Genomic DNA, 14,227 nt, shown 5'->3' with positions numbered 1-14,227 from the left:
GGAGTAAGTATTTAAAAGTCTATAGAAACAAACAGGCAAAATAGCAAACAGAAACCAGACATAGAAAGTTTATGGCTACAAAATTCCTCCCTCCCCCCGCAACTATGGGTCAAGGACAACACAGTGGGTACCTACCATGGCAGACAAGCTGCTATCCTTGTCTCAATACCAACCTATGTCAAGGAACATAAACTGCACACTTTCAAATTACATTAGAAGGAAGAATGTATAGTTTGCATTCTCACTACACATACACAGCCCCTCTCCCCCTTTAACATGACACTGTTCATACCTTAAAATGCACTTAGGTTAAAAGTATGCTCTGCACAAGACCTGCTCTTTATGGAACAGTCCTACTCACTTGTGTGTGCTGAATCCCCAACATGCCTGGCAGGGGAACAGTGGGTTCCTCCCACAGGAAGTAGGGGCCCCAGAGCTCCAGGCTTCCCTCTCTGGGTGATTTCCCAGGGCTGGTCCCAGACCAGCTCCCATGAGGCAGCCTGGGGAGTGGGAAGGTGCCTCTTCCCACCACTAGGGGCAGCACAGCCCTCCATTCGGTGGATGGTGACCAGGCAAAGGGAATGACTCCACCCAAACCAGGAAGATATCAGCCCCTCATTTTGAAAAAATAACTGCACACATTATTGTACATAATTAACTCTCATTTTTAAGAACACTCAAAAAAATCAATGAAATGCATAAAGTTAATTGTGAAGGCACACATACTTGTTTTAAACAAATGGGAAGTGGAATGAACAGATTTGCTTCATAAATTACGAACAACAAAGTTAGCTAGTCTAACAAATAGTCCCGTGAGGTGAACAAACATTTGCTATCCAGCAACTGAATGACTAATGCGGCTTAACTGTGAATGAACTGAGTAATTCTCTATCTTCAGGCTTCAGTCATAAAACTAAGAAAATACAGTATAGATGTTCTGATTGGGTAGTGTGCAATACTTTGAGGGATAAGAGCAAAAAAATCACTTACTCTAACTTGAGTAACACCTCTGATTAGGTTTTAGAAAAAAACAGAAATGCCAGGGATATTACTTAACATTTCACATTAATTATTTGAATGATAGAATGCTTTTAATTAAATGCTTGTTAACAGGGACTGAATTTAAAATCAACACAAATTAGAGATATGGTCTATCAAAAACAGAGGCCCTAGAAAGAAATAACCCAAAATATGAAGTGCATGTTTCTGAATTAAATTAAGTAATGAAGTTAAATATTTTCAGCCGGTTCTTCCAATTTTCTAAATACACTATGTTCCCACTGTGATTAAAACAAGACAATAAATGTAACCCAAAAAACAGGGGTTTCGGACTCAATTCCATTTCTGAAAAAATACTCTAAAAACATAGTTTTTGGTAGAAAGAGGTCTATGTGCTGGTGTTATTTAAAATATAGAATATAGGGTCTCCCTGGTGGCGCAGCGGTTGAGCACTGGGTTGCAAGGCTGCCTGCAGCTTCTGCGGCGCTGGTTCGATCCCCGGCTGCTCCCCGGCCACTGGAGGAGGGCCCCACATGGCGCGCAGACCTCTCTTGCCGCCCGCTGCTCCCCTCAGCAGTATACTTCGGTCCTTCTGCCTGCTCTGCTCCCTGCTCTGGCTCTGGTGAATTCTCTCACCCTCCCGCGCTTCTGACTGTACCCAGTGCTTGCATAAATAAAATATAAATAAATAAATCTTTAAAAAATAAATAAATAAAATATAGAATATATTAGGATACAGAACCCTATCCCCATATACAAATGTGCTTAAGCAGGCCAGAGATAACAAATGAAAGCACATGTACTTGGTGAAACGCTGTGTGGCTCTAACTAGAAAGCTTATGAAAAGCATATCTGTGCCCCTATTAGGTAAAAGCATCAGGACTCAAACCAGGTATACATAAACTCCTGGCCATATATAACAAGAGAAATTGCAGACAGGAAGAGACAGAGGCTAAGCTATGGGCCAATTAGGGCCAACATGGTCCATTGTGCTCTCAGCAAGTGCAAACTTGTCCCCCTGCTCAAAGGCCACTAACAGCTTCCTACCTCCTATCACAGCCAAAGTTGGCAGTGTTTGAAAGGGACAAGTAACTTCTAAAAGGATACAGTGGTACTATTAAGGATATGAACCCACCTGTACAAATACAAAATGGAAAATAACTAACTGAGGTGATAGGTTTTTAGGACTGTTGGAACCTTGGGAGCTTTTTTAAGTAATGCACTGAATTATGTAGCTCAAAGACACCTGCAATCCTCTTAACCTCCTCGGGACCAGCCCAGACCAGAATTCTGAAGAGATCAGCATCTTCCGCCACCCTCTGCTGCCTTGGCTTTCATGAGGTTTAGCTGGGACAAGGCCAGTAAACCAGGAACTGAATGAGTCTAGTGCAAGGTGTCAAAGACCAGAAATAGCCCGGGGCATTTTGCCTTTTCCCAAACACTTCCTTCCTAACAAGAATGTTGCATTCTAGCCATGAGAAAAACCCAGAATAACTGAGCTCTAACTAAACATTTCGTATCAATTCTCTCACTGCTCCTGACAATTCTAATAAACACTTAATGTGTATTACTCTCATTTTACATGAGGAAAACAAGACAGACGGCAAGTCAACTCCCTGGAATCATTAGCTAGTAGCTGTGGAGCAGGCATTCAATGGGGCAGTGTGATTGGGCTGCACTTCTAAGTGCCTGGCTGTTCCTATCTTCTGTAACACTGGCTGTTACAGACACCAGTAACTTAATGAAAAACAAAGTCTTTGAAGGAAGATAGAAAGTTTTTTAGAGAAAGCTGATAGGTAAGTCATCCTACTGAGGTCTGAGTGTCAATTTGACCAGGATACTGACAGCTGGGCTCACTAGGCCAGGAGTAAGCCTGTGTCTTCTCATGTGTGTCCCTTCTAGCCTTCCCGGAAGGGAGAGCCACTCAGTAACTGGGCCCTAGGTGAAGTACAAATCACACTGGTCCACAAGTGTGAACAGGTGGGATGCCCCAGGTGAGTGTAGGGAGCCGCAGTGCCTGCAGGATAAGGTTAGCATAGCTGTGATGTGCAGGCTCAGGCAGCAGATGGAAGTGCAAACTTCTCCAGTCATGCCATGTTACCTGAGAGCCAGAAGAGCAGGGAGTTCCGCTTGCCAGGCGGATACCCAGCCTGGGTTGGAGGCACTGGAGCAAAAGAGGAAAAGGTCAGTAATGGCTGGGGTCAGGTGGCAGGGCATAGAGCCACAGGAACAGGATGGAAGAGCAGGCTCCCTTGGGCACAGAGGGGCACAGTGGAAAAAAGGACATGATTTTGATGAACTGCATGCTCAGGACAGACCAACAAGCCCCGCTGAGAGAAGGGCAGAAGGTGGCAGAGTGGAATTTCCACAGTGAGTCTAGAGCCCCCTAGGAGCCATCTTCCCTATTCCAGCCACTCCAAGCAGACACTGAGCAACTATGGATCAAAGGACAGAGTCCAGAACCCTGACCCAACCTCTGCAAGAAAGGGTGGCTGGAGCAAATAGCCTTGTCACCCCACTTTGCTCCCGCTTCCAGGAGCTGGGAGCCTGCAAAGCCCTGACTCACGTAAAGAGGATGCATGAATGTGCTGAACTATGTCGCAATTCAGGGGTGCCCTAACTTCCCTTAGGAGGTCCCCCCTTGTCAAAGGGTAGCAATAGGCACAGCACAGATATCCCCCAGGAACCACAGCAACCACCCACTATGTGGCCCACTCCCTGGCACCAAAGCAAACTTTTATTCACCATCTTGCAGCAACTTGGGGCCCCAGGAGAGGCTCCATTCTAGTGAGGAGTTGAGCTAGGTGAGATTTGGGCTCTGCTGGCTTCCTGTCCAGTCGAAAGTTGGTTGTGTGTGAAAGGGACAAGTAATTCCAACCACAAGGCTCTTCTGTCAGGGAGAGCCTAAATTCCCTCTGGAGAAGCAGAGGACATGGGGGTGGCCAAAGTGGTCCTTCCCTGGACTTTCCAAAACCCTTCTTGGAGGGCATCAAGCCCCTCTTTGCTCTTGAATCCCTTTATTCCATGAAAACAGATGCTTAAGCAAAAGGCAGTGGCTAAGCCCACTGAAAAGCCAAAACTATCTGCAAGTTGCCTGACAAACAGGTCCCAGCCATGGACACATAGGACCCCCCTCACATTGCCCCCAGGATTCCCCTGTCCCACTCAACAGAGCAAGGTCCTATAGCCTCCTCTCAAATTCTGTTCCTGCTGGTATAGCCAGTGAGGGATGCAGTGGCTTGCCCAGCTTGCCATTCTATTGCTAGCAAACCTGCCCCAGCTCAAAGGCCATTAACAGTGCCCCACTTCTTACCACAGCCAAAAGCCATCAACTTTCTGGTGCACCCCACACTTATTCCCAGAGACTTCCTTCTCCTCTGCTCTCCTCACCATCTCAGGACAGCTTTCAGCTCACTCCAAGCCTTTGCTCTGAATACCCTTTCTTTCCTCCGCCATGTGAATCCTGTCCAAAGAGGCAAGTCATTCTGCCTTGCAAGCCATCTCCTCCAGGCTCAGGAAGCTCTGCCCTCACTGGCCTCCTCCCTGCCCAGTCACCTTGGTTGCATGTCATCTGGGCTGCCCTAGGTTCTGGGTTGCCACTCAAGGTCTCTCCCCTCTAGGCATATGGGGACCAGCAAAGCACAGCTCAGTGACTCACCAGAGGGGACTATGGACAAGGCCATGGTCCCGTAGTAGGAGAAGGCGCCTGTCTCAAACTTCATGTTCTCCTTCCCGGCCTCCACCTCCACCTTCCCCTAAAAGCACACGGGATCAGGGTTATAGCACAAGCAGAAAAACACAACTGGAAAAAAAGACAAGGTCAGAGGGAAAAGAAAGGAGACATTGGGACTACAGGCACATGAGGAAGAGCTGATTCCAGAGCCCGGCCCTGACATGGGGCTCAAGGGTGGCTTCTCACGGAAAGGGTGGCCAGTGGAGGAAGGGTGAGTGGGCACAAAAGGGTGGGTGTGGAAGAGGTGGGAGGTCACAACTCACCTGCAGGATGAGGATAAAGTAGTCAGCTGGTTTATTTCGGGTGTACAGGTAATTGTGAACATGATATTTTTTGTGCTCATCAAACTTCAGTTCCTGAATGACATCTGGGTACTTGAGCAGCCGAAGCAGGATTTTCTCTGATATCAGAGAAGGGCTAAACTGGGGCACCTCTGCAGGAGGAGAGAAGAGGACTTTTCTGGGGGCCTGGAAGGTGCTGTACTGCCCAGGCCCCTTTATGGGGAAAAACACTCAGTGCCCAACTTTGAGACTCCAGGCCGCCTGCCTGTTGGGCGGGAACAGGGGTTCCTGTGCTAACAATGCACAACTGTGGGCAAATTAATCTGCATCTCAATTCCCTCATCTATAAAACGGAGATTACAAACTTTATTACAAACTTTATAGGTCACTGTAAGGTTAAATGGGCTGTTGCACATAAAGCTCTCAGACACACTCTAGGTGTACGGAAAGTGCGTGATACATGATACTGTCATCATCACCGCTATCTGGCAGGAAAAGGAAAGGAAAGGAATTATCATACCTTTAGCAAGTGGGGATTGGGAAGGAAGTCAGATTGAGGGGGTGGGGGGCAGAGAAGGCAGGCATTTTTTTAAATCAATCATCCAAGTCCACAAGCGATTTTGAATGAGAAGTTGAGAAGACAAAAATACCATTGATCTAGAAGTCAAGTCTTGTAGGACCCAACATTGGGCGGGGGTGGGGGATGGGGGGGTGGTTGCAGGAGGGACAGAACAGCTGGATCCAGGCTCCTCAGGGTAGATGAGGCGGGCAAGGGCTGTGGGTTTCACCTGGGTAGGCACATGGCACCTGGATTGACCTCCTTCTCCCTTGTACTCCACAAACCTCTGTGGACCCTGTGAGGCCCATTGCCCACCTCAGTTCTCCTCTAGCTATTTTCAAAACTAACTGGGATGCTTCCTAGGAGTTTGCAAGGTATCCCATTAACAGGGAAAACCAGCTGCAGGGAGCACCCCAGGGATGGAGGGAGGCGCTTTCCAGGGGCAGCTGTGTTTTCCCTAAACCTTTCATTTCTGTGGCTCCGCAGTGGGGGAAGCAGCCAGTCACCCAGTATTTCTCCCTCTGTGACTTTATCCCATCAATATATGTGAAGGCCCTCCTCTTGCTCTTACCTGTGGCCAGGAAGCGATGTGCAGCCAGAAGCAGCTGGGGTGAAATTTTCACCTTGAGTTCGTTGTCAGCATCCTTAAAAGCTGAGAAGTCACGCTTGTTCTTCTCACACACCCGTTTGCGGCTTCGGTTGTCAGCTGCAAGAGACAGAACCTGGAAATGAGAACGCTGCTCTCCCCTACCTCCACCCCGCCCCCAGCACTCAGGAACAGACTGCCATCTGCCCTCCAGCCTCCAACTCTGAGGTCCCCTCTTGCACAGAGGCAGCAATGTCTGGGCCTTGGCATGGTTCCAGGCTGATGCGCAAGGCTGGGAGGAATAAGGGCAGCCTCCTCCCTTCCAGGCAAGCAGGAGCACTGAGTTCTTGGGCCTCAGGTAGCCAGGCTCCCACATCCTGACACTGTGAGCTTTCCACCATGGGAGAGCTGGTTTCAGGTCTGAGCTGGAAAGGAGTGCTAGGCCTATAGGGAGTGGCACTCACTGTACATATCCGACTCGTCCAGGATCTCGGACTTGATGATCTCCTCAATGACATCCTCCAGGGTGACCAGGCCAAGCACCTCATAGAAGGGGTCACCTTCACCCTCATTGTTCACCTTCTGCACGATGGCCAGGTGTGACTTCCCTGGGGGGGACAATAAAATGAGTCAGCTAGGAGAAAAGGGAGCAGTCATGAGACTCCTCCACCAAAATGTTAACACATTTGGGGTCATGAGTCATTGGGGTGGGGTCATGGGCGGTTTTTTCCCTTTTCTGTATTTCCTGAAGTTTCTACTGCAAACAGACACTGCTTTTATGAAAAGGAGAACCAGAGATATTTTTAAGTTTAAAGGCATCAACTAAGGACCATTTGTTTAAATAGAATGAAAATGGCAACATCCTGCCTGGTGCCATGTTTCAGGGGCACCTGGGACTCCTGGGCAGTGGAAAAATCCCACAACCTATGGGCAGGAGAGCTGGTCAGGAAGGACGTGTGCGAGCTGTACGTGGTGGTCCCCATATGGTCCAATACTGCTCACCTCCCAGCAGGGCCTCAGGGACCATCCTTAAATTCTTTCACTAGCCCCCCTTGGCATCACTCCCCTGCAGCTACCCAGGGGCCATGACACTGCCCAAGGCAAAGGCTCTCAGTTCTCAAAGTTATTAACAAATTAGTCCAGGCTTTAATTAGGTTGGGCATGTGCTATAATTAGAGAAGGGCCACCCCTCTCAACATAAAGCAAGAAAAAGTTAGGAGGCAGAGAGTGAGGAGGAAGGACCCTCTACAAAGCTTTGTGGTAGGGCTTCCCAAGCCCTCCTTATTGAGTTCCTGCCCTGCTCTCCCATCCTGCCCCTGGCCCCAGCATATGAGCAGGTAGAAAGCCAGAAAGGGCTGACTCACACTCTATGTCAGATAGTGGGGGCACAGATTGGCAGCAATCTAAGGAGAAAAGGCCCTGGAGATCTGTGAAGGTCAAGTCAGGGTCTCTAGCACAGCCCCCCCTTCATAATACATTCCTTAGGGCCACCCTCCAAGGACGAAAGGGCTCATTATAAAGATAGTGTGTAAAGGATGTTTTCTATGTCTCTAAGGCCACAGAAAACCCCCAACCACAGGATAGCCTCATCAGAACTCCTAGGAGTCTCTTTCGAAGAACAGAGATGCCAGTTCTCATGGCCAGCGTTTGAAAAAACGAAGCCAAAAACATCAGCGTACACTGCCTATAATGAGGGGGGCATGCTGTTTTGTGAAACTTTTCACACACTTCCTGGTCACTATCATACCCTACTTCAAAAACCTTTTGGCACATGGCTAGTGGAACCATGGCTAGGTTCAAATGAAAATTCCTAGTGCATTCTAGATACGAGCCAACTTGTGGGATCTGCCAAGGTCCCACAGCAGGCAGCAGGCAGTCAGGACAGGACCCAGGGGTAGCCTTCTGGTAGGTCCTCATGTAGGAATGCCCGCCTGAGGGAGGGATGAGACTCTGAAGGATCTGGGGCAGCCAAATCAACTATTGGCAGAGAGGAATGAGAATTAAAGGGAGGCAGCTTTTACTACCTTCCATACTGGTAGAGGCCTGGTCATGCCCAGTAGGGAGGGTATGGGGGTAGGAAGGAGACAAACAGTCTCACAAGTACTCTGGTTTGTGGGCAGGTAAACAACAAATCAAAAGATCAATTTGGCAGCATCTCAAAATTAGAGGAGTCCCTAACCTTGGCCTCAGAAACTCCAATGGCAAGAACTTATCCTACAATCTTTACAAAAGCAGAAGACACAAAAACAATGGAGTTCACTGGAACATTCTTTCTAACAACCTCAAACTAGAAACAACCTAAATCAATAGCAATAGAGCGTGAGTACTAAACAGGGCCCACTGCTGCTCCTGAGAGAACTTGGCTGCACTGAAATAGTGAAATGTGGAAGCCCAAGATACACTCAGTGGAAGAGAAAGTAACGGGTCAGGATGCATGGTGCCATCTGCCTGCATAGAAATGGGGGAGCGGGGCAGTGGTGGTGGTGGGGTGGTGGTGAACTGTAAAAGGAAATGTCTAGAAGAGGTAACAGTGTTTGCCTTTGGGTGGTATTTGGAATTTAGAGGAGGGGCCCTAGTATCCCTATTCTAGGTACCCTTTTATATTGTTCTCTCCGATAAGATAAATGTATTTTCCTGAAATTTGAAAAATAAGGGGAAAGCAAGATTAAAGGGAACTAACAAAGGGGCACAGGTGATAAGGTAAGCAAGGACCCTTTGTGCCTCAACTGCCACAGACTGAGCCCCAGGGAAATGGGGTGTGTCCTTTGATGTGGTGCAGTTAGTTACTCAAGTCCAGGAGTCAGAGCCAGCAACCAGCACCCCCACCCTTACCCCATGGGGGAGAAACAGCGTCAATAATCTGAGAAAATATCCTCCTCCCCACTGAAACTTCTAGTGAACCCACAGGCTCAGACCAAATCCGGACCAACACACAGTCACGGGTTGAACTGGGCCTCACAGGGAAATGTTGGCGGCTTCTCTAAAGGGCAGAAATAACCCTCCTGTGGATGAAATGAGCCGCTTCCTTGAGGACAGTCTTGGTGCGACTCAAACTCCAGGCTCCTTTCTGAGGGGCCTTTGTTTGTGGAATCCCCTGAAACGTGCGGGCGCCCTCTGGCGGCAGTGCCTATCTTGTCCATGTGCAGACCTGGGACACACCCAAGGTCACTCCCTCTGCACACCAACAGCTTTGGTGCACTGGTGCTCAACATGGATGGCTAGATAGGAGCCCCCGTAGAGGTGCTGGGCGGGGGGGTCAGGCAGCCACCCTCTGCTGGTCCAACCACGGGACACTGGTTTTTTTTTTGGTCTCAGCAGATCTTCCCTTGTCATGGTCAAAGAAGCCCTTTGCCCACATCACCAATGACCTCCAAGGGCAGGGGCTCATTCTCAGATGATCTGCCCAGACTGCAGCCTCTGACCAGGAGTGACTCTCTCCCTCCTCCTAGAAACCCATGCTCCCCTTGGCTTCCAGGACACGGCTCTTCTGGTGTTCCAGAGACCCTAGAGGCAGCTCCTTATCCCTGACTTCTTAATTTGGACAAGTTCCAAGGCTCAGTCCTTGCACCTGGTCCTTGCCTCAGACTGTATGTCAAGGTGGCAACTATTTGCAGTCCCGCCTTCCCCTGTGCCCTCCAGACTCACATATCCAACTGCTGACTGACAGCACACGTATATCTAACATTGTGAGCATGACAAAGCCAAAGCCAAGCTCCTGCCCTCCCTCCTGACTTCACCCCCCCCATCTCTGTCCATGCGGCTGATGAAGTTGTAAGGCAATAAACTTTGCCTCTTCTATTTCTTTTCTCCTCTACATATAAGTCATTCATCTCTACTTGTAGGAAGGCCCCAACCCCTACTGGTGGCCTCCACCTCTACTGTCCCATTCTGGGCCATAAGCATCCTCTCACACAGAGGGCTGAAAGAGCCTCTAACCATCTCCCTGCTTCATCCTGGACCCCAAGTCTACTCTCAAGACACAGCTAGTGCCTCACCCCAAATCCTCCAGTAGCTTCCAGTAAAAGCCACATAGCTCCCCATGGCCCCAATTCCCAATGTCCCTCACCTGGTCACCTACACCTCTTTCTCTCTCACCTGCTCCAAAAGCCACACAGATTCCTTGCTGGCCCTTAAGCACAACACACTGCTCCCTCTGCTTAGCCTACCCCTCTCCCATAGGTCTGCAAAGCTCCCCTGCCTTTTAGGTCTCTGTTCAAATGCAACATTCTCTCTCTCAGTAGGCCTACTCTGAGAAGTGTACTAAAAACTTTAATCTCTACTTCAGCAAGCAGTGGTCATCGGTTTATGCAGGGCCTCCCTGGTGGTACAAGGGGTTAAGTCTCAGCACTATGAAGCTATCTGCAGCCCCTGCAACATAAGTTTGATCCCCTGCCAGGGAGCTAACCCACATGGCACAGCAGACCTTTCCTGTCTCGCCTGCTGCTCCCCTCAGCAGTGTATTTCAATAGATCCGCCTGTTCTGCTCCCTACTCTGTCTCTGGCGAATCCTCTCATCCCCCACACCTCTGGCCTGTACCCCAGCTCTTGTATGCATAAATAAATAAAATAAATCTTTAAAAAATAATAAAATAAGTAAACAATATGCTCATTCTTTGTGTTGTTTTTAAGTTTATGATTATGGCACTGGTGTGTCTTCTCCCTCTGAATTTTGAGGTCTGTTACAACAGGGGCATTAGTCTCCCCAAGCACAGTAAGTGTTCAATGAATATCTGTGGAATGAATGACTCAGTTCACATGGATGTTCCTTAGCAGAAAGATATCAGCAGGGGGAAAGGGTGGAGACTAGAGAAAAAATTACTATTAGCTGATTTCACTGTTTAAAATAAGTGAATTTATTTAGGGCTTATATATTTACAATATATGAAATTTAAATCTAATACTAATTTTTATTCTATGAGTTACCTCATTTTATTGTTAGATTTTTGAGCTAATTAGATAGTTGGATTTGGACATCTACCCTCAAAGCTGTGAATCTCACATCTTTCAAAGCAGTCCTCATTGAAAGAAAAAAAGCTGAGGAAATATAGCAAAATGTTAATATCTGACTGATCAAGATGAATCTGTGGCTATATAACGTTTTTTATTAACAAAAGAAACAGTTTCACATGATTTAACCTGGCTGCATGAGGGATTCAGGAGGGTTTCTGGTCCTTTTACACTTTTCTGAAGAAAGTCCAACATTTCTATAATCAAAAGTAATAATCCTATAATTAGAAAGAAACACAGACATTAAAATGACTTTTGAAACAACTCTCGTACCGCTTTAGCTTGGACTTGGAGCTTCCTTACCTTCTAAATTCAAGCACTGCTAGGAAGGAGCAACATGGCTTGGAAAAGAGGCATCCTGAAATCCAGTCCCAAGTCTAGTCTGGGCCACACCTGATTGCACCTTCCTCGACCTTTGTCCAGGCAAGTGGGATATTTCCTCCCAGGTCAGACATCTACAGGTGAGGCCCTCAGGGATGGGCAGACATTCAGGGCTAGCCTGGGTCTCTTTGGCTACCCTCCCTCACCTGGAAGAGGTAGGAGAGCAGCAAGAGTCCCTTCGCATCCCCGCCCCTTCAGGTGGGCTCAGCCCTGGGAGCCCAGCAGGCACTCCAGGCCCCAGCCCAGGGTTCCATACTGCCTTCTGTGCTATCAGCTGACAGGCGGACTTACTGACATCCACCTCCCCACAGGATCCACCAAAGATCAGCCAGCCCATCACTGTGACTTCACCCCTCTCCACACCACCCTCAACCCATCCACCCTGAGTCTGGAGTACAGCAGACACATCAAACTCTTTGCTGAAAACATACTGGCTAATCTGGGGCCCCAAAAAGACCAGTCCTCAACCTTTTGCAATGCCCATTCTAGCTAATTGCTAATCCTCCCCCCACCATAAAAAATTTTACAATCTCTAAGACCCTAAGAAAAACAAATTAATAGGTGCTGGGTTTCAAAGTTCACAAGGGTCCTAAAATGTCTCTACTCACCAGCTCTGGCTGCCTTTTCTCATAGGGAAGAACCAGGGGCCCCAGGTCAGATGTGCGTTTCCCACCACCCAAGACAGTGTTCTCAGCATCTTGCCTCCCAGCAGTCCCACCTCCTGATATTCCAGGTGCCCAGGACTAGCCCTGAGCTCTCAGGCCATCCCATAGGGGGGGTAAGGGTAGCCAGGCTACAGGAAGACAGAGGTCTGCACTTACAAACATTCAGGGACCCCAATTCCTGAGAATCTACCTCCATTTCCTTCCCTCTATCCAGGCCACAGACGGGATTTAGCAGACTATTAACAGTGTTGACTTCACCCAGCAAAGGACCAGTGGACTATCCCAGCAAGAAGGCAGGAACGGGGGACAGAAGAGGAACCAGGGGTGCACAGCAGCAGGAGACAATCCCTGCAACACCCTCCCACCTCATACCCTTCAGTCCAAGGTGGTGAGTTATACACAGAAAAGAATACTGTCCAGTATCCACAGCAGGGAGGGCTAGGCCAGGGAGGGGTAAGGCAGTGGTTAATTAACAAGCAACTTAAAAGAATACTGAGGAGGTCCTTCATTGTAATAAAAACAAAAAAAGAACAAAGTGACTAAAATAGTGCAGCACCAGAACAATGAAATGCTTTATCCTCAAGACTTAGCTGTAGTCTTCCCTTATCCAGTTTCACTTTCCAAGGTTCTCGAGGTCAGTGGCGGTCCAAAAACATTACACATAATAAGTTGGGGTGTGTGTGCGTGTGTGTGAGAGACAGACAGACAGAGGCTGCATTCACATAACATTCATAACAATATATTGTTATAACTATTCTCTATTTTATTAGTTATTGTTATTGTCTTACTCTGCCTAATTTATAAATTAAACATTACCACAGGCTTGTATACACAGGAACCTCCCCACCACAGGTCTCAGAACACACCCCGCTCACGTAAGAGGCAAAACCTGTATGCATCAAAATGTAAAATGTGCAAGGACCAGGACTCAGCCATTTCTTCTACTTCTAGCAATGAGCTGTATTCAAAGGAAGACCCTAGGCCCTGTGCAAGGTGTGCCCAGGAGGGCCCATCCAATTATAGTGGCCTGCATCACAGCCACTATAAAGGCGAATGCAGATAGAGATTTATTTAAAGAGCTGATGGTTTACCATTTGTGAAAGCAAATAGTTACAAAAACAGTAGTGAGAGTGATACTGGTTTCTTTCACTTAATGCATTCCTTTTTTAATTTTTCAATTTATAACCAGAAGATAAGAATGTTGGAGCAATATGATTCATTGGTGACCTACTAGAAGAAAATGAACCTCTTCTGGGTGATGAGAAGAGTGGCTTTCATTTCTTAATAATTTTCTATTTTTTAAAAGTTTTGACAATAAATATATTTTTACTTTTGCATTAAAAATACAATGTACACTGTACCGCACCTCGCTGGTGGCACTAGGCAGTGTCCCTGGAGTACAGCTCTGTTCTTATTCTCCCCCCCCCCATGGAGAGGTCCACTGGAGCTGGAACCAGGATGGACTTAACCCTCTCCCTCCTGCTAATGGGCACACAGATTGTTTCCAGTTATTTTTATTACAGACAATATAGCCATGAAGAACCCCTGTTAATCTTTCATTTGGCCCATAAGAGAGTATAAGTTACAGATGCAGAGTTACAAGGTCAAAAAGTTGAATATTGGGGCCTCCCCTGGTGGCGCAGCGGTGGAGCGCTGGGTTGCGAGGCTGCCCGCAGCCTCAGCACCACCAGTTCGATCCCCGGCCACCGGCGAGGGTCCCACAAAAAAAAAAAAAAGTTGAATATTGGTTAAGTTCCACAGAAACCTCCTTATTGCCTTCTTTAGTAGGGGATCCAGTTTACACTCTAAGCAGCAGAAATAATATTTGGTGGTTCTTGATTTAATACTCAATGCCTAGCATAAGGCTAAAAATACAGCAGGTGCTCGATGAGTAAGCTACCCTATACATGCCACTGAAAAAAATACTGCATTAGAACTGGTTATGTTTTTCAAAGGACAGAAATGAAAATGGAAGGCAAGACAAAGAGAAAAATAGTAAAGTCAAAAAAAAAAAAA

The 14,227-nt window shown here is 47.6% G+C and overlaps 1 protein-coding gene across 1 annotated transcript in view; it reads right to left on the bottom strand.

The window, feature by feature from the left end:
• CNNM4 (cyclin and CBS domain divalent metal cation transport mediator 4) overlaps window positions 1–14,227 on the bottom strand; it is a 36,522-nt gene that overhangs the window by 3,261 nt on the left and 19,034 nt on the right. Inside the window, 4 exon segments of the mRNA XM_037527886.2 lie at window positions 4,658–4,754; window positions 4,996–5,165; window positions 6,144–6,278; window positions 6,623–6,766. Of these exon segments, the coding sequence (XP_037383783.1) occupies window positions 4,658–4,754; window positions 4,996–5,165; window positions 6,144–6,278; window positions 6,623–6,766 (546 nt within the window).

The sequence above is a fragment of the Talpa occidentalis genome, unplaced genomic scaffold, assembly GCF_014898055.3.
Source record: "Talpa occidentalis isolate TD23 unplaced genomic scaffold, MPIMG_talOcc4v2.1 talOcc4.5, whole genome shotgun sequence".
NCBI lineage: Eukaryota > Metazoa > Chordata > Mammalia > Eulipotyphla > Talpidae > Talpa > Talpa occidentalis.
Note: the sequence above shows the minus strand (reverse complement) of the source record. Positions and strands in the feature narration are given on the sequence as shown.